The 20202-nt window shown below is 37.7% G+C and overlaps 3 protein-coding genes across 3 annotated transcripts; 2 read left to right on the plus strand and 1 right to left on the minus strand.

Moving 5' to 3' along the window:
- Positions 1 to 70: 70 nt before the first annotated feature.
- cabp5a (calcium binding protein 5a) lies at positions 71 to 3503 on the plus strand. The gene is made up of 7 exons (XM_051124601.1): positions 71 to 252; positions 460 to 580; positions 1941 to 1971; positions 2319 to 2462; positions 2571 to 2680; positions 3003 to 3150; positions 3240 to 3503. Exons 2-7 carry the CDS (start codon positions 545 to 547, stop codon positions 3266 to 3268), a joined length of 498 nt encoding a protein of 165 aa, XP_050980558.1. The 5' UTR covers positions 71 to 252; positions 460 to 544; the 3' UTR covers positions 3269 to 3503.
- Positions 3504 to 7629: 4126 nt separating this feature from the next.
- Positions 7630 to 11500, plus strand: nif3l1 (NIF3 NGG1 interacting factor 3-like 1 (S. cerevisiae)). Its single transcript, XM_051123539.1, has 7 exons — positions 7630 to 7705; positions 8511 to 9107; positions 9181 to 9337; positions 9416 to 9539; positions 10418 to 10556; positions 10693 to 10776; positions 10862 to 11500. The coding sequence occupies exons 2-7, from the start codon at positions 8525 to 8527 to the stop codon at positions 11044 to 11046; spliced, it is 1272 nt and encodes a 423-aa protein (XP_050979496.1). The 5' UTR covers positions 7630 to 7705; positions 8511 to 8524; the 3' UTR covers positions 11047 to 11500.
- A 526-nt stretch (positions 11501 to 12026) lies between these two features.
- gdpd3b (glycerophosphodiester phosphodiesterase domain containing 3b) lies at positions 12027 to 17007 on the minus strand. The gene is made up of 10 exons (XM_051124667.1): positions 16760 to 17007; positions 15370 to 15412; positions 15148 to 15283; positions 15026 to 15071; positions 14810 to 14928; positions 14004 to 14093; positions 13757 to 13890; positions 13243 to 13302; positions 13110 to 13161; positions 12027 to 13019 (listed from the first exon to the last, which is right to left on the minus strand). The coding sequence occupies exons 1-10, from the start codon at positions 16902 to 16904 to the stop codon at positions 12876 to 12878; spliced, it is 969 nt and encodes a 322-aa protein (XP_050980624.1). The 5' UTR covers positions 16905 to 17007; the 3' UTR covers positions 12027 to 12875.
- Positions 17008 to 20202: the final 3195 nt, after the last annotated feature.

The raw sequence follows: 20202 nt of genomic DNA on the forward strand, positions 1-20202 counted from the left end.
GTGAAGGAAAGTGGAGCAGCTCATTTGCTTTATTTCCGGTGATTGTTGATCAGATCATGCTGTCAGTGTTCAGATTGATGTCAGTCTCACCCCTCCCTCACACACACACACACACACACACACACACACACACAGCCTACAAAACCCTCACCAGCAGACACAGACGATCAGAGGCCACCGGACACCGGGACGAGACCGAAGAGACGACCGACAGATAAAAACCACTTTGATGAGTTTGACTCCAGACTGAGGGTAAGCACATTTTACACATATAACTATTATCATTCACCATTCAGAACAGTATAAACCCTTACTCTAACTGGAATGCATTTAATGTATAATGAACGGATGAATAAACTACAGTATATAAAACTGTAAAACTAATAAAACTGTTTTGTTTCATAAATCTGTAATTCAAGCACATCTGCTATATGTACTTATGCATTAAACGCATTAAAGTTGCAGGGTGTTGTAAATCCTCGGCGGTAACGGCAGCTTTGGACTCACGTCGCTCACAGACAGCTGCGTCTGAACACTCACAGATATGACTGCATGCATCTTCTTACGGGGAGCAAAAATTGTAAGTATACTAAATACTTTGTGTTACAGTCACTTAAGAAGTTCAGAATAAGAATTTAAGATTCCTGGAGTATTTACTACTTTAACATTGTTCCATTTTATACACACAGTCAAGACAAATTATTTGTTTATAGGGGAAAAAAAGGACCATTTTTAAATACAAAATTATCATTTTAAATGAAAACAGAATTGTTCGTTTTTATTTTTGTGGTTTTTTTAATTAGTTTTATTATTAAACAAAAGTTAAAATGGTCTAAAACAACTGAAAAATGTCATTCATGAATTTGTGTTGTGTTATTTTGTAATGTCATCACATTTTATGAACACAGTTAACAAATTATGTTTATAGAAAATTATTTGTATTTTTTTATTTAATTTGAATTCATTTATTTTATTAACATTAATTTATTTAAATACGTTTTTATTTATTTATCCATTTTTTGTTCGTTTGGTTTCATTATTAAACAAATGTCTAAATGTGAGAAAAATTGAAATGTGCAATTAGACGATTGTAATTAATGGATTTGTGTTGTATTACTTTATAACATTATTCCATTTTATGAACAGCTGAGACAAATTATAAAGTATTAAAATGATAAAAGAATTATATTGTTTAAAATATTTGTAATTATTTTTTAACGGTCAAATTATGTTTCTTATTTTTTATTAGTTTAGTTTTATAATAAAACTAAATATGGGTGGGGGGGCTGTGCAATTATAAAATTGTCATTAATGGATAGCTGTAGTATTTATATCAGCCCATTTTATGAACAGTCAAGACTAATTATGTTTAATATCATTTATTCTTATTAATTTATTATTTAAATAATATAATATTTTAGGTTATTTACTTCAAATGTAAAAAATACATCATAATTACAATTTTAAATGTATTTTTTGGTAGTTTTATCACGTTTTTTTTTATTTGTTTAGTTTTATAATTTAATTGAAAAGTGTAAATATGAGAGAAACGGAAATGCTGTGCAATCAGAAAACTGTCATTAATGGATTTGTGTTGTATTACTTTATTGTCCGTGTTTGGCCTGATTCAGCAGACACATAATCGCATTCAGTCTCAGTAAATCAGGAGGAGGTTTAATCTGTCATCACGCTAAAGCCTTAGTCACATTCAGCCATAAACCCTCCAGTTCGCATGAAATCGGGAGGAACGTGCCATCGAGCGCCGTCTGCTTAACGGGATAAACGACAATGCTCTGTGACGGCTTTAAAAGCGTTCTCGCCATTATCAAAATGGGCTAAAACGGGCCTTTAGATTAATCTAGAAACCCCCAAACAGACACCGACGCGCAGACGACACCAATCACGTTTGAGAGGCTTAACCTGTCTTTTTGGTTTTGCAGGACAGAGAATTGGCAGATGATGAAATTGAAGGTAAACACACCTGTCAGCTGTGATATCTGGATATGAGCTCCACTAATGCCAAAGATTAGACTGAACCATGCAACCATTCACAGAGATCACGGATACTGTTAAAACCATGGACTCGTTTCATTTACACAAACGTAGTTTTACAGACATTTTGACACGCTTTGGGAGTATTTCGGAGTAACAACTGTATGACAATGAATATCAGCGGACATTGTGTAGTATTTGTTTATTTATTTTAACAAATCATCCCATCATTTTATGGCATTAGGTTTATGATCATTTGATTATGATAACTGCAATGTAAAATGTGCTGATTATCTGTACCTTGATGAATGTTTGTTTGTTCTCAGAGCTGAGAGAGGCATTTAATGAATTTGATAAAGATAAGGACGGTCTAATTAGCTGTAAGGACCTGGGAAACCTGATGAGGACGATGGGTTATATGCCAACCGAGATGGAGCTGATCGAGCTGGGCCAGAACATCAACATGAACCGTACGTGCCATGTACATATATGTAGTTTGTTGGCACGATTGTTGTGTTTACAGTGCAAACAAGTGAAGTAAAAGTAAAGAAAGGTTTTTGTTGTTCTGCGTCTCTCAGTGGGAGGAAGGGTGGACTTTGAAGACTTTGTGGAGTTAATGGCCCCAAAGCTTTTGGCTGAAACCGCCGGCATGATCGGAGTGAAGGAGCTGCGAGACGCTTTCAAGGAGGTGAGAAGACAAACTCAAACATGTGTCTGTTAAGATTACTTGGCGTCGTGTGGATTCAGACAAACAGAAGGCGGTGAAACTCTCAGCTGCTGTGATGGAGCCCGTCTGAGCTGTTAACACAGCATGATGGTGGAGGACAGGATGAAGCTCTTAATGAACTCCGTTTGCTCCATCAGTGACTGTCAGCGGGCGGCTTGTGACCCCGGTACGGGGTTCGGGTCACGGGCGGCACGCAAAAACAGCACCAGAGATACAACCAGAGATAACGGAATCTCATTTACAGTATTTTCACATCAACTCGCTTCTCTTTTCTCGTCTTCAGTTTGATATGGACGGCGATGGCTCGATCACTACGGAGGAGCTGAGGTGCGCCATGAGTAAATTACTGGGAGAACACATGAACCACCGAGAGATCGACGCCGTCGTCCAAGAGGCGGACAATAACGGCGACGGTACGGTAGATTTCGAAGGTGAGACAAACGTTCAGTGCCTGACAAATCGATACTCACACTTCCTACACATTCAAGCGTGAAGTGCTGATCTGCTGTTTCTCTTGCAGAATTTGTGAGGATGTTGTCAAGCTGCTGAGGAAATCATCTCACCGGATGCTGCAGACCCATTAAACACACCCGCGTATCCGTTAATATCATAGCGATTCCCCACAAACTATGCAAAAATCTCAGGCTTTCGATGCAAACGGAGCTACTGATCTGAGAATCAGAGGTGCAATATTTCTGTGAAATTATAAATGCAAGTCTAATAGTATAACGCTTCTGTCTTTACATTATTTTTAATAGATATTTGCTCAATAAAATACAAAATTAGGAAATAAATGACACAGAGTGATGTCTTTCTTTTTGGTTCGGTTCCGGAATCACTGAGGGTTTTTCTGAAGCGATTAAGGTGCTTTTCATCTATTTTGACATTTCTGTTCCGTCTTTTGCTGTGGTTATCATCACGTGCGGTTATCGTGTCAATCGTTGCAAGTTAATGAGTTAATCGCACAAACTCACAAAGGTCCGTAATCAACTGAGATATACACCGCATAACGCATCTCTTAATTACGCTGTGTTTACGCTTTGTTTGTTGTGATAATAAGATTCATCAGTGTGAAGAGCTCAGACTCTGGTGTTGTAGCGGTGAGTGGATTCTGAGCAGCGTAAACGCCTCTGATTGGCCGCTGCGTCCCAGAACTCAACAGACAAAAGTCTGTGATCGGCTCCTTCGCTCCATTCTGCAAAAACATGCTGTAAATTGAAACCTTTGATGTTCTCCAGATCTATTTCGCCAGAATCCTATTATTACAGCTTCAGCTGAAGATGCTTGGCATAACCGGGCCTTTAATGTAAGTACACAAAAATCTGGTTTCCAAAGTTTGTCTATATAGAGGTTTAGAGTCATAGAGTCAAACGTCTGTGGTCCTGCTGATCTGGGTTCGGTCTCCTGATCTCTTTATGACCGGGACCTTCAGATGAACTGAGCTCTGCTCCTCACCCTCAACAACAGCACTTTTATGAATGATGCTAGATCCTGCAGACTTCCAGTAACTAAATATCTCCATTAATCTGCTGATTCTCAGAAAAGAATAAAATCTGAACAGGCCGTGTAATCTGTACCGGGCCGCTGCAGAGAACAGATGGTGAAGACGAGAAATCACTTAAGAGAAACTTTCTTTGGAAGATTAAGAGGGATAATGGAGGGATGATGGACTGAGAGACACTGAAAGATTTTGGATGGTTTATGAGCAAATTATATACTGAAAAAAAAAAAGAACAGCATGAGACACGTGTTTGAAATGGCATGAGCACATCAATGCACTGATGCACACACTTATGGTGAATACTGATTTACTTGTTGAATTGTTGTTGTTTTTTTAAAGAGACTATCAGAATAAAAATGAAAATTTAAGAAATTATCTGGAGTCAAAGAATGCAAATGTTAATTACAAAATAGCTAAATATTAAATGAACACTTTTTAGACATTACTTATAAATATTATTAATAATAATAACAATAATAATAATATGAAATCAAATTCCATAACTATAAAAAATAAATTTCAACACTATAAGAATAATTTCAAAACTATAAGATATTATCTGGAGTAAAACAATGCAATTCATAACAAAACTAGAACAGTAAACGTTTCTCTACAATAAGAAGTGCATATTATCCACTGACAAAGCCGATAGATTTTGGATCTGTTACTGCTGGAGATCTGCCAAGTGTGCACAGATATCTGACACTGTAATCTCACATACGATCGTGATTAATCTGCCCGAGCGAGTCACTAATCACCATCACTCAATCTTACCAGCCCAAAACATCAAACTAAAACAAGGTGAGAGGAAGGACTTCAACAGAGACCTCGAGGAAAGTTGAAATAAACTAAACCCAGAACGACAGAGCTCATGAGAATCAGACAACACGAGGGAAGAGAGGACGCCGCGTCATTAACAAATGCTACGAAATCCCAAAACATCCTGGATCAGACTGTACTAGGGCTCAGAGAGGGAGAGAGAGTGAATAAAGAGAGAATGAGAGAAGTAAAGAGCGGATCAATGAAGGATGAGAGTCATCGAGTCATACTGGAGTTTAAGAGGTGAAATCGAATCGGGTCGTGCACGAGACACGAGACATGACTAAACTTTGGCTCTGTTGTGTAAGTGAGCTAAACTGCAGCTTTACAGCTTGACATTTAAGAAAATCCTAAAAAAGTAAGGCAGAAATCTGAAGATAGTGTGCTTAAAATACACAGACCAGAAATACCAGGGACGTGATCTCAGGATATGTGCTCATCTCTGTTACTGTGCGTGTAAAGTCACTTTCCTGCTGTCGTTGTGCTGCTGTCTGTCCTGTGAGGGTCCTGGACAGGGAAGGAGACCTCACGGAGACCTACATATGACACAGAATAGTCGTTTAGATAGTCCCTGCAGTTTTTTGTGATTCACTGATCACAGAACACAACGCAAAATTAACCAAATGTCACTTTTTCTGCCTAATTTGCTGTTTAAATGCAGAATAACAGCAAAACATGTAGTGCTACCTACAGTTAGGAACATGTTAGTCTGATAAAGAAACATCTGTACATGAGAAAATAAAGTGCAGGACGTGCCTGATCACAGCCATTCTGGCCACAGAATAGAAATAAAATAAGAAAGAGAACTGAAACATTTCAGACTGTTTTTGTTCAGAATTGTGAATTGCAAGATGTGAACTCTGAATTCTGCCTCACTTTTTTTCTTGCAACAAAATAAAACAGATGAAAAGTAATTATGACTTTTGATCTCACAAATCTTTATAGTTCACAAATCAAACTTCAGCATGAGATAAAATTTGCGATTACTTTTTAAATATTTTTCATGGCAAAAATGGCTTCCACGAAGGAGACCTCAAGGAGACTTATATATGACACGAATTAGTTGTTTAGATCCCTGTAGTTTTCACAATTCAGTGATCATCAAACAGAGTGCAAAATCAACTAAATATTTGCTGTTTAACTGGGAAATTATGGCAAAAAGCACAATACTACTTGATGTTCGTGTGATAAAGAAACATGCATAAATGAGAAAAAGCAGCGGATGTGCTTGATGTCAAAACATATTCATTCATGTCTTAAATGAATGTAAACAGTTGGGAGAAAATCTGATGTACGTCAATATATCTGCCTGATAAACCTCCTGACGTTTGAGTCATTAACATGAATCAAACAACAAAAGAAAAGGAGAAAAATCATTCACTTATTCATTTTGAGCAAATGAATAAATATATAAATACGAATAATTGTGAAATCCTGGTGGGACTGTTTGAGGCATTTGGTTTTAGTTTTTGACGGCAGAAAAGGCGACACACACATATCGCTTGAGCGCGTGAATGTTTAGGGTACACGTCGTCTCGCTCGGCGCGCGGTTCTGTCCCGGCAGAGCTCGGTTTGACCCGACACGCGTATCCAGAATCCTCCTCTGCACAACAACAGCGCCCGCTGTGTTTCTCGACAGCTGGGATTGGAGGGCTTAGGCCGCAAATTACCCAAAGTAAACGAACACCCCTATTCCCTCACACACGGCATTACACGGCACATCTGTCCCGCTCAGCACACGCTTCGGGCCGACATCCACGCCCCAAAAGTGCTTGATTAAAGTCTTACATAACACGCACTGGCCTCGTCTGCAGTCCGACACGCCTCGCAAACTTCACACTGGACTCAGTCTGTGAGATTCTCTGTCGTCGGGAACAAAGAGACAAAGAATCGATCTCCACATGCGGATCATGAGAGAGATGTCTGATAGATAAACATGAGGATGTTTAATAGGGAGACAGGACAGGGAATGATGTCATGAATATGGCCTCTGGCCCATCATTTCAGTTTTATCCCTCAAACATCATGACAGGATGTTTTATCCTCATAAATCTCTCTCGTTCACGATAGCGCAGCATTACGGCTCGATCGGGATCACCGTGACCTCTGACTCCAATCAGCTTTTTCATAACTCTGTGTTTTTTAAGTCATAATTCCACAAATGTCACATGCATTTCCAGTAATTTATCGGTTATGTGTGAGAAAACAAGAATCTCAACCGCATAACACAGATAATATGACCCACAGAGATCTGTAACACGGAGTGAGCGATCAAACTCTTATTAGTTCCAGTTATTCTGATCATTTAATTTAATCTTGAATTTAATCATGTAAGTAAACCAGCAAAACCATAGCATATAACATGAAAAAATATAAAATGAAAAATTCTCTCTCTATATATTAAAAATAAAATCTGAAATGTCTTGTCTTATCACATGAATATTACAACATTTATTATCAGTCGACAACCTTTTATAACTGCTATTTTTGTCTCTTTTCTCCTTTTTTTTCCCTGCAAGATGCGCTCAGTGTTCATTAAAAAAAACTACAAAAACAAGAGTTAAATGCGGCTGAACGGAAATGACGTGTTACGCAATATTACGTCCTTGTGTTGTATCGACTGTGAGCTGCTGGTGCTTCCGTTCGCACGTGGAAGTTGATTTCCAGTGAGTTTTTAATGTAACGTGTGTATTACAAGAAGTTGTTTAATTATCTTAGAGTAATCTGGATGTGTGGAGCGGTGTCGATTCTTCGGACGTGTTTTCTAGAGTTCAGTGCAGCGCGGTTGATCCGACAGTGTTGTTTGTTCCTGTCGCGTGTGACCTGATGGTGGCAGTGACGAGCTCAACCTGCATGACAGATGATCAGATGTGCTTTATTTATAGAAGTGGGGACGTGACTGAAATACCCATTGAAAACAATGACTGCTCGTTTCATGTAAATTAATTTAGGCCATTTTTTTTTTAGTTTATAAATCATTATTTATAGGAGGCATTCAAATGACAGACATATGCATCTTATTATCTCACATGCTTTTTCAGGTTTATGTGTAACAACAGACTGATTATTTTATTTTCTTTTTTTAGAAAGAAATTAGAATTTCATTAGCTAATTATATTTAATTTAGGTAATTCTAGTTGATTGTATTATTAATTTATTCAGTTAAAATATTTATTAATTTATTGATTTTTATTAATAACATTTATTAATTTCAAAAATACAATTTATTTTTTAATAATATACAATTACAATTGATTAATTTTATTAAAACAGATCAGGATGTTCATTTAGTTTTATTAAGGTAATTCTATAGGCAACGTCTGAGTGAATTCTCTATGATTATTTTAGGTTTGTAGGTGTGTTTTTCGACGTCTTCTGTCTTTGAGAGCTTGCATACGTTAGTGTGATCGGCACATTGCGTGTTTGGTTTTTGAAGTCTGTTTCTGAACGTGAGATGTATCTCTTTTGCAGATTTTTCCCTCCTCATGTTCAGCAGATGCAGGGGGTTTTCTGGAAGACTTCTCCGTTCGGGCTCCATCGCGCTCAGCCGTAGCGTCTCCTGCAGAACCGGCACGTGTTTCTCTAGTGCACATCTTTCGACTTCACGTCGCTTGTCTTCCCATCACCCCGTTCTCTCAGCGTCCGGTCCTCCCGTACTCGGGGCTGCTAGAGCGGTCCGTCTCCCGTCTGATTCCGCCCGTCCTGCGGCTCACATGGATCTGAAGGGAGTGCTGGAGGTTCTGGAGCAGCTCGCTCCGCTGTCGCTGGCCGAATCGTGGGATAACGTGGGCCTGTTGGTGGAGCCCAGCGAACCCCGTCCAATCGAAACGATCCTGCTAACCAACGACCTGACCGCGGCCGTCATGGACGAAGCGGTGGCGATGAGCTGCGACCTCATAGTGTCGTATCACCCGCCGCTCTTTCGGCCTTTCAAGCGTCTGCTGCAGAAGGACTGGAAGCAGCGTCTGGCCGTCAGAGCGGTGGAGGCCGGCGTCGCCGTTTTCTCCCCGCACACTTCGTGGGACAGCGTCGAAGGCGGCGTTAACGACTGGCTGGTTGCAGGAATGGGTAAGAACACACATTTCTCTTTCAACTCTTGCTCAAAAGAGTCGGATATTTGTAATTGCTACTCTATTCACAGGAAGTGGGAAAGTGTCGGTATTAAATCAAGCTCACTGTAGCGGCCCGCACAAACACAGGCTTGAGTTCTCCTGCATGAATGATGAACAACTAAACCGTCTTTTGGAGCAGCTGAGACACATTGACGCCGGTGAAACCTTTCAGTGCTCCACAGTGAGGTACGTGGGCATTTGGCTACAGTGATGTGCATTAATACACTGGTATACATTCAAACGCTGCTCCATACTGATCTACAGAAGTGAGAGTGGAGGGCAGCAGGTCAATCTCACCTGTCTTAGTTCAGCACTGACCGCTGCTGCACAGATTCTCCTGTCAGATTCACACGCCAGCAGATCCCTCAACATCACACAGGTCCAGCAGGTGAGTCCCTCCTCTCTACAGCTTATGATCTCTGATCTGGCAGTAACATTTTTTAAGGAAATTAATACTTTTATTGTGAAAAAATGCCTTCAATTGTTCAGATGAGATGAGATAATGTGAAAAGACTTCTGCTTCAAATAAATGCTGTTCTTTTGAACTCTCTGGTTTCCACAACATTGCTAATAATCAGAAATGTTTGTTGAGCAGCAAATCAGCATATTAGAATGATTCCTGAAGGATCATGTGACACTGAAGACTGGAGTAATGATGCTGAAAATTCAGCTGCGCATCACAGAAATAAATTACAGTTTAACAGATATTCACACAGAAAACAGCTGTTCTACATTGTGATATTATTTCACAAAATCACAGATGTTTTTTGTATTTTTGATCAAATAAATACAGCCTTGGTGAGCAGAAGAGACTTCTTTCAAAAACCATTTTAAAAAACTCATCAGCCGCAAACATTTGAACGCTGCACGTCACAAATAGCACAAACTTGAACAACTGTTAACACAAAATGCTTGTGTTTGCACTAAAAACAGCCAACAAAAAACCCATAATATTATTCCATTTATAACTGCATTAAACTTTAGGGTAGAGGGATGAACAGCTGAATCGTGTCCACTGATGATCACATTAGTTAGATGTAGGCGGAGCTGCATAATTAAGAGGCGGAGCCTCAGAGCACATGACACGAACTATAACAAAATGTCCATTACATTTCATGTATTTTGAACATTAAAATTGTTTTTGCTAGTAAATAATGCCTTTTAGTTGAAGTTTATAATTATAACTTGTGCATTTTAGTTTTGTCTGCCTCACATTTGTTCTTGAGGAGAGTTTGATTACGTGTTTTCTCTGTTTCTGTACTGTAGCCTCCTCTGCTGGGTTGCGGTCAGGGGCGACTCAGTGTTCTGGATGAGCCGGTGTCTGTTTCTACAGCCGTTCAGAGAATGAAGACTCACTTGGGTTTGCCTCATCTGAGACTGGCTCTGGGGGAGCAGCAGACATTAGGTACGAGAGAGAGCACTTTGTCGTTCTTCTAGTTTATTTACCTACAGCGGCTGAACGGCTGAAACCGCGAATGTGATGCGTGTGATTATTGTCACCTGGAAATGACGTCACTCTCTGCGTTTCTGTGCTGTCCTAGAGTCTCTGGTGAAGACGGTTGCAGTGTGTGCAGGATCTGGAGCTTCTGTCATACAGGGAGTGAAAGCAGACCTCTACATCACCGGTACGTCACAAACACCAAAAACAAAACAAAAGTTCACCCAGTACAGAAATGCAGAAACATGCCAAGCTTATTTCCCGGTGTTCAGGTGAGATGTCCCATCATGAGGTTCTGGATGCGGTTTCTGCGGGTACGAGTGTGATTCTCAGTGACCACAGCAACAGCGAGAGAGGATTCCTGACCGTATTCAGACAGAGACTGACCGCGCGACTGGGCGACACGGTTACTGTAGCGATCTCCCAACGAGACCGAGATCCGCTGCAGGTGGTCTGATCTCGCCCCGTCGCACACGTAGACTGAATATGTGGATGTATCGCAAATAATATTCATCATCGGACCTTAAAGAGACAGTTCACCCAAAAATGCAAATTGTCATCATTTACTCACCCTCAAGTTAGTCCAATCTGTATGAATTTCTTTCTTCTGTTGAACATAAAAGATATTTTGAAGAGTGTTGTCACCAAACACTTTCTGGTCCCCATTGACTCACATTGTATTATTATCTATACTATAGAAATGAATGAGGACCAGTGACTGATTACCTACATTCTTCTGAATATCTTTTCTGTTCAGCAGAGGAAAGAAACACATGCAGGTTTGGAGCAACTTGAGGGGGAGTAAATGATGACAGAATTCTCATTTTTGGGTGATCTGTCCCTTTAAGATTGTAAATGTAAAAGTAACATTGACCTATATAAAAAAAGAAAAATAAACTTTCCTAGAAAAACATTGCATATTTGTTTCATGTTTATTTGGTCCTGCTTTATATTACGTGTCTTTAACTACTGTGTTATGTCAAAAAATGAATCATTAGATACACATATAGTGTTTGTGTTGTCAGCTGTGGAGGTATAGACCATTTCGCTAGATGTAAACAACACTGGTCCAGAAGCACTTCCTGTTTTTTGGTTTTTTATTTCACATCTACAGATACATCTTAAAGGTGCTAATGTAACATTTTCATCCAGTCAAATGTTATGTTGGTTGTATTTTTTGTGATGTTTGTGTAAAGTAAAAAAAAAAAAAGAAACAGGAAGTGTATCGGGACCAGTATGTTTACATCTGACGAAATGGTCTATAGATGAGGGATATGGTTAAGACCGGATCAGGGTTAGTGTTTAAGAGGTTAAAGGTAGATATAGGGTCAATGGTGTAATTATAAAAAATAATTACACATGTAATTATATGTTTTATTTATTTGTTTTATTAAAAATACATTTAAATACAAGGACAATGTAAAATAAACAGTGTATATAACAATAAGTGCACTGAAACAAAAGATTAATTTAAATATTATTACATAGTTTTAATTGTCTATGGTAACATTTTACTTTGACCATCCACTTCAGACATTTTACTAACTATAACTAACTACCAGTGTTGAGGGAAGTTACTCTTAAAAGTAATGCATCACTCCATCAAAAAGTAACATTGCGTTACTTACTTTTTATGGAAATGAATGCGTTACATTGCCTTTGTGTTACTTTTTGTCACCTGGGCTGAGCTTACTTATTTTTTTGATAACAAAAAAGCCAAAAGCTGCATTTCAGCTTTTTTGAAAGGTACTTTCACACAAACAGTGAACTGAATGATCCTCAGACTGAAGGACAAGTGTCCGTCTGTGCACTTACTCCTGATTTCTCTCGACACGAGACGCGTCGGTCGGTACGTGGGGAATCAAAGTCACTGGGGTTACTACTTTGAAAAACTAACTCAGATATTTTCTTGTAAATTTAAAAGTAATGCATTCTTAACTAGTTACTTGAAAAAAAGTAATCTGATTGCATAACTCGCATTACTTATGTGCGTTACCCCCAACACTGCTAAGTACGTCAAGTACTAGTCATTAGACCGTCAGTGTAATATCTGCTAACTCTTTATTTTGATGGACCCCAACTCAACTCACTATAAGTCATTTTAGAAGTACACATCAACTTATTCTACCACCCCTAACCATAACAGTCTACTAATACTCTAATGAGAGGTAGTTGACATGTAGTTGCAAAGTTACTTACAGTTAGTAAATGTCTAAAGTGGACTATCAAAATGAAGTGTAACCTTATCTATTGGCAAAACAGTGTTTACGGTTCCCTTTGAAGTAACTAATAGACTGGTGGAGGTGGAGGTGGAGGGTGTTTGTTGATGTAGTTGGTCAGGACGGTCGGATAGTCGGTCATAACGCCTGTAGCTCCGACGTCAAACGCAGCTTTCATATCGCTCTCCTCGTTACACACAAACAGCTGCACCTGAGACGGCAGAATGAGATGAAATTAACGGGTTTGCTCGGATCGGAACCGTTGTTAGCTTTACACAAATGAGGACAGTCACGTATTCACCTGCAGGCCCCTCTTGGTCAAGTGTTCAAACAGTGATTTTCGCATGGTCAACCTGAGCAAAGCATCAATAAACACAGTCGGTCACACGTTACAGAAGCGAGAGGAGATTTGACAGCAGATGAATGTGACTTACTTCTGTAGCAGATACACCACAAATCTTTTCTTCAGAATGGCTTCTTCTGGAATATACGTCCTGAAAAATCACACCGAACTAGATTAGTAGTAGTTAAATCCAGTGGATGGAAGTACAGCTTACTAACATTTACTAACAATGAGCAATACATTTGCATTTATAACTGTAGAAATAGTAATGCATAAAATAACAGCATTTATAATTCTTTGTGAATGTTAGTTGTTTTCAGTTCATGTTAGCTCAGGGTCATTATAAATCAACCTAATACAAATTTGGATTTTAATCATGTATTAGGAAATGTTGAAAATAACTAATAATGAACAGAAGCTTTAGAACTGATGTAGTTATCTAATGTTAACAAACGTACCCTTACTGTAAAATGTTTCCATAAAAACATATCTGAGGATTTTACGTGTCACCGTCCAGTATCTCTCACAAGGTTTTAAAAAGCTTGTATGGTTACTGAACTTCAGTCCTCCTCACATTTAAATGTACGGGTAGGTTACTGACTGACCTGTTGATAATCGTGGGCAGGTAGAAGAACAGCAGACTTTCACCCAGAGGAACGAAGGGAAGCAGCCCAGTGTAGAAGAGCAATAAAAGCAGAGCTCCACGCCTCATGGTGAACATATAGGGCATGGACGGGTTCTGCACACACACACACACACGCAATGCATAAGATAAGACAAAGATCTCTTACAAGGATTGGATTTTGTTTTATTAGGGCATCAATGATCCTCTACAGGGACACTGAACTGTACCTGCTTATTGCATTTCGCCATAACACCAGACTCCTCCGAAGCCCAAACCGTAATGCTTTCTCTGTGATACTGCTTCACAAGACCAGAGACCTACAGCAACATAAACGTCAAACCACATTGTTCATTTCATTTTGACCGGTCCAGATTGATTTCAACACGTAGAAGAAGAACTAAATAAACAACAGCACTGAAAGTAATGACAGCGAGTCTGGTGTGGATTCAGCAACCGCTTTGAGGGACTCGCGAACAAACCTCACGGAAAAAGTGTTTTACGTGCAAATTCTTACCATGTTCACCACTAAATATAACATCAATTAGTTGTGAATTTTAGTGTAATGTGTTAGATTTACTGAGTTTATTTAATGAATGATTCATCAGACTATTTGTCCGACTGTGTTTTTATCATTTGTAACTTGACTGGTAGATAATGTCATTTTAATGAAAAAATGCTTTCACTTCTAAATAACCCACTAGTCTACGTTTTTAAAAAGTGCACTTTGTAATTACATCAAATTAAAATATTGAAAGCACTTTTTCTTAAGTATATTATTTCCAAAATAATTATTCTTTTTAAAAGTACGCAAAAATTGATTTCTTTTTGACGAGGGCAAGCTAGAACAGGGAGGGATTTAAAAAATTAAAAAAAAAAAATGAAAGCCTAGATACATTTTTAACAGAACCACAATTCAGAAAAGGACTGTGATCCAGAAACACTTCATCTGCATTTATATTCATGAATTTAATGACAGCTGATCCAGTCAGAACAAAAATATTATATTAAGTAAATACTGCACAAATGATCTTACTTTTCTGATGAGCAAGTCGTTGTTTTCTTTGACCTCAAGTATCATTGGCATGTTGGGAAAGTTCTTGAAGACATCTTCCAGCAACACAAACTTTCTGTCCTTTCCTGTGCTGTAGTGTCCTAACACATGGAAATATATTGCATATTTCAGATTTGACTAATCAGAGCTTCACTAAAGTGTTCGATAGTGTAGAGCTGAACGTATCAAAGTGTTTACCAGCATAAAACGTGACTTCGAGTCGCTCTTTATAGAGAGGCAAATCCTGAAACACACAAAACAGGACTCAAACTCCATCACAAATCACAGCGAGGTGAAAGTTTTCTGGGTAAAATAACTACCTGGAATCTCAGAGACGACACTGTTTTGTCATATCCGGTTTGTCTCAGGAGGTTGCTATCGTGTGAAATGACGACGTATCCGTCCGACGTGAGGTGACAGTCCATCTCCAGCATCTCGGTGCCCACAGACACGGCGCTGTCATCATCACAATAACACACGCTTAGAGTGAAGAAAACGAGAAAGAAGAGAAGACAAACACACAGAGCAAAGCAGAAACTCACTGTGTAAAAGCTTCCATCGTGTTTTCTATCTTCTCTCCAGATCCTGTGGGTAAAGAGAATCAGTTTGTGTCTAAATGAACACTTATATCACATCTTAGGCCAATCTGACCAAACACATTTTTGAGTTGTCGGAAACACTGTTTTTTGTTGTTGGTTTTATTTTCGTATATGGCTGGCAATGTTTGACACTGATGTGTTGGGGAATCTGCTGATGACATTTATACTGTATTATAATCACAATGTTAGCAGGTTCATTTGACCTTCAAGTTTCATGAATGCTGTATGAATTCCTGCATCTAAGTTATATATTTTTGATCAGTTCACACATGTAAATTCTGATAAAAATTGAACCCATGATCTGAGCAGTGTTGGGGGTAACATTACAAGAGACACAAGTTACGTAATCAGATTACTTTTTCCAACTGGTAAAGTAACATATTACCTTTTAACTGACAACAAAATATCTGAGTTACTTTTTTCCCCATTTATTGATTAAAAGCTCTTCTGTCCCAATATCGAGAGAAATCGGGAGTAAGATGTTATTTCTAGAATAAATGTGAACATGCATTAATTCATCTCACAAAAAAACAGATTCAGTATTGCTCAAAATGAATAAAAACACATGACACAAACCTGCAATAATTAAATATGTTAAATAACACAAATATCCTTTATGTATTTAATCCCATTTTATTAATTGATGTCTTTGCTGCTGACCTTCGATGATCCAATTCAACCGTACTAATAAACAAAAATTACTCAAGATAATCTAACATTTGTTTTCCTTTTTTCTATTGCTGAAGAGTTGACATTTTTTCTTCTGTGCTCTACTGTACAGACGTGAATTTACTTTTCTCAAAGCTTTTGAGGCTTTTACATTTGCCAAAAATAGAACTTTTTATATTAAAAACAAACATGCAAGCCCTGGCCAGATTTAAAAAGTAACGCAAAAGTAAAGTAACGCATTACTTTCCATAAAAAGTAACTAAGTAACATAATTAGTTACTTTTTTAGAGAGTAACGCAATATTGTAACACATTACTTTTAAAAGTAACTTTCCCCAACACTGGATCTGAGTGTTGCTAATGTCATTCTACTGTCTGAGCTTATATACATATACACAAAAAACAATAAGAATACTTCATAAAATATTAAAATGCTGTTTATAATATTCACATTTTGAGAAAAACATGTTTAAATGACATGTTAAATAACATTTTAAAAATCATTTTTTATAATAAGTGAGAATTAACATTAAAGGTTTACTGTTTTTACAGTCAACTAGATCAGTAACACATCAATCATACCCAGGATTTTAACAAATTGTAAGGTTTAAGTATTATTAGTCACAAGTTATTTAGCTCGAAGTAAGAGAAAAAAGTGCACTTGCCTCCTCTGTGTGAGATGTGTCTGCAGTAGAACTCCAGCCGTTTCCTCTTATGAAGAATCAATGGATTGTGCAGCAAATACAGAGAACAAACCACATAAACTCCAACAGCCAAACACAGGAGAAGGATCCCGCTCAGTGCGTCCATGCTGAAAACCAACCGGTTAATCCCTCACTAACACTAAGAATGACTCTCAGAACCGGACAGAATTAAGTTACAGATTCTAGAATGCAAGTACGAGTCTTGTGTCGTAGCAGCTCGTGCGCACTTGTCTTTATATGTGTGTTATCTCATGCAGGATTTATGGTATTCATGTTGTCTAACTGAACATGTGATTGCACATGAGAGCTGGGTGTGTGGTTATGGGCCACACTGATATCATAACACTACAGACTGGTCAAAAATGGGCTTTAACTGTGAACTAAAAAAAAAAAAAAAAAAAAATCAAGTCTCCTATCTTATCATACTTCCATTGAGTTGGGGAAACTTTAATATTGGAAATCTTAAAAAGGTGTGAGTGCACAGCCTTTATCCTTTGTCTGAACTGTTGTAGTCTGCGGTCACAGTTTCCGATTATTCGACAGAATTCACATGAATTCAACCTTCTGACGTGACCAAATCCACACTTCTGCTTACTGATAACTGGCGCTTTTAGAGTAACGATTGACAAACGCTTTCTAGGAAATTCATGAGAGGAATATCCCATTTTGTTTATGTCATGATGGCTGGAAAAGTCCCCGTCTCAACAAGTCGTAATGTTACATTATGACGTGTGTCCAAACGCTTTTGCGAAATCGTGATGGATGACATTTATTACAGCTGAACGCAGCCTTTGTGTCATTTGAAAGGTGGAACTAGGTAAGCAGAGTTAAAGATAAGTTTTAAGACTACACCTTCGCCAAACATTCAGCACAAGACATTTTGACCAGAATATGAACTGAGTGTATTTACTAACTTTTATCAGGTGATTTGGTGCATGTTGAGCATTTGGGCAAAATCCAGGAAAACCTGTTATGAAATGTCCAAACAGTATCATGTGCACAATCAATCATGATCAGAAGATGATTTCATCACAGCAACAGCAACAGCAACAGCAACAGCACTGCATGGAGAGAATAAGAAAACTCGGTAACACTTTAGAATAGGGAACACTTATTCCCTATTAACTACGACTTTTCCCTCAATAAATTCCTAATTTGCTGGCTTTTAATAGTTAGTAAGGTAGTTGTTAAATTTAGGTATTAGGCAGGATTAGGGATGTAGAATAAGGTCATGTAGAATAAAGCATTAATCTGTGCTTAATTAGTACTAATAAATGGCTAATATTCTAGTAATATGCATGCTAATAAGCAACTAGTTAAGAAACCATAAAATAAAGTGTTACTGAAAACTCCAGTGCCTCCACATCTCCACATATGGTTTATCTCTTTCATTGTGTTTACATTAAAGTACACTGTAAAAAATAAAAAAAACACAATTTGTTGAGTCAGCTTAAAATAATGTGTTACCCTGCTGCCTTAAAATTTTAAGTTCAGTCAACTAAAATAAGTTTAGTCAACTTGAAATGTTAAGTTGTACTAAGTAACAACTTAGATATTTTTGTTTGCTAAACTTAACAGATGGGTAAGTAACCCAGCTGCCTTAATTTTTTAAGTTGATTCAAATCAAATATCTAAGTTGTCACTTAGTAAAATTTAACATTTCAAGTTGAGTAAACTTTTTTTTGAGTTGAATGTACTTAAAATTTTAAGGCAGCCAGGTTACAAATTATTTTAAGTTGACTCAACAAATAGTTTTTTACAGTGTAGTTACCTGGTCAGATGTAAAGACTGTGTCTTAAGAACTAGTTTGACCAACTAGCAGTTAGCCAAGGAGTAATCAGTCTTACTTTTCACATTCAAATAAACACTTATGAGCAATCTTGAAAAACAAAATTACACGACTGACTTTTTAAAGACTAGTCTAAACAGTTTATGCAACTGGTCCTGGGTCAGATGGACCAGATACTATAAATTACTGGTCAATATACTGTTAAAAAAAAAAAAAAAGATTTAAATAAAACAATCATATATGATGTGTCATGCAGGGAATTTTATAAATGTGCTTGAATTCTTTTAAGATAATTCATACACTGAAAAAAATATTCAGTTGTAAATGATTATTGTTTTATGTTTTACAAGAAAATACTATTTTAGTTTTCTAACTTTAAAATTCACATTTAATTCATTGTTAATTGCCATTCTTTGTAATTGTTTGAGAAATTTACTAGTCATTTTGGAGTGAACTTTTTTCCACACTCATTTTCTTTCAGTATAGTTTTTATTTAAAAAATCGTACATTCTAGATTATTTTACCGTAAAATTACATATAATGTGATGTTAAACAATTTACAGTTTTCCACCGTAATGGTTAGGTAACTTATTGTTAACCAATTATCAGGTTTTTACTGTAGCATCTTTTACTTTAATTTAATGTAAGTTCTTTTTTTGTAATAAATGTTAAACAGTGTAATTGTTTTCAACATAATTTCCACCAGTTATTGATTATAAATCAACTTAATCCTAATTTAATATGATTTAATACTAATTAATTTTTTAAAACTTATTTGAAGAATACTTTTAAACTGGGTCAAATGTAAATAAAAAAAGTAAAGTATAGGCGCAAGAGTGTGTCACATTGTCCTGTAGGTTAAACTTCTAAAATCTATTGTAGAGTACGGTGCAGTAGGTGGATTTGATCGTGGCACAGTTCACGTTTCCTTATATTAAATCGCCCTGACTGAGTCTGTTGTGCTACTGTTGCTCCGACACACACACCTGTGCTCTCATAAACACATTAGCTGCCATTAGGCCTCACAGTCACTATAAACCCTGAAACGGACACACGCTGTAGTCAGTAATGACATCCACCCCCCTCTGAGACGACACCTCCACTTCCCCTCACAATCAACAACACAAACAACAACTACAACAACATCATCAACAGTCCGCTGAGCCCCGACACTACAGACTCACACATCAGAGCGTGTGCAGGCAGATTCTTGCTGCGGGGATGATGTTTTCACGTATAGGCCAAAATCCAGAAACAAGTTTGCATTTGAACACTTCCGGTTCCACCGTCCTGAAGTCAGTGGGTGTCCTAATGGGATTTTGGTAAAATGCCTGAAATAAGGTCTGTGGTGCACACAAGTTTAGAATATTTTCATGTTTTATTCTACAACACACAGACTTTAAGCATCTAGAAAAGGCAGTTACTAACACGTGTCTAAATGCGCATGAAATGTCATCACTCCAAAAAGGTAAAGTCATCTACTCACTGGTCGCTTTCACAGCTTCACTGTGTTTATGATAGTGCTTTTGTAAACTATTCTAACGCAAACGTTCAGGGAAGATGTTTTTATATACAGACTAGAAGCATTTCAGAAGGTGCTGGTGTAGTTCATTTA

The sequence above is a fragment of the Labeo rohita genome, chromosome 12 (assembly GCF_022985175.1).
Source record: "Labeo rohita strain BAU-BD-2019 chromosome 12, IGBB_LRoh.1.0, whole genome shotgun sequence".
Taxonomy (NCBI): Eukaryota; Metazoa; Chordata; class Actinopteri; order Cypriniformes; family Cyprinidae; genus Labeo; species Labeo rohita.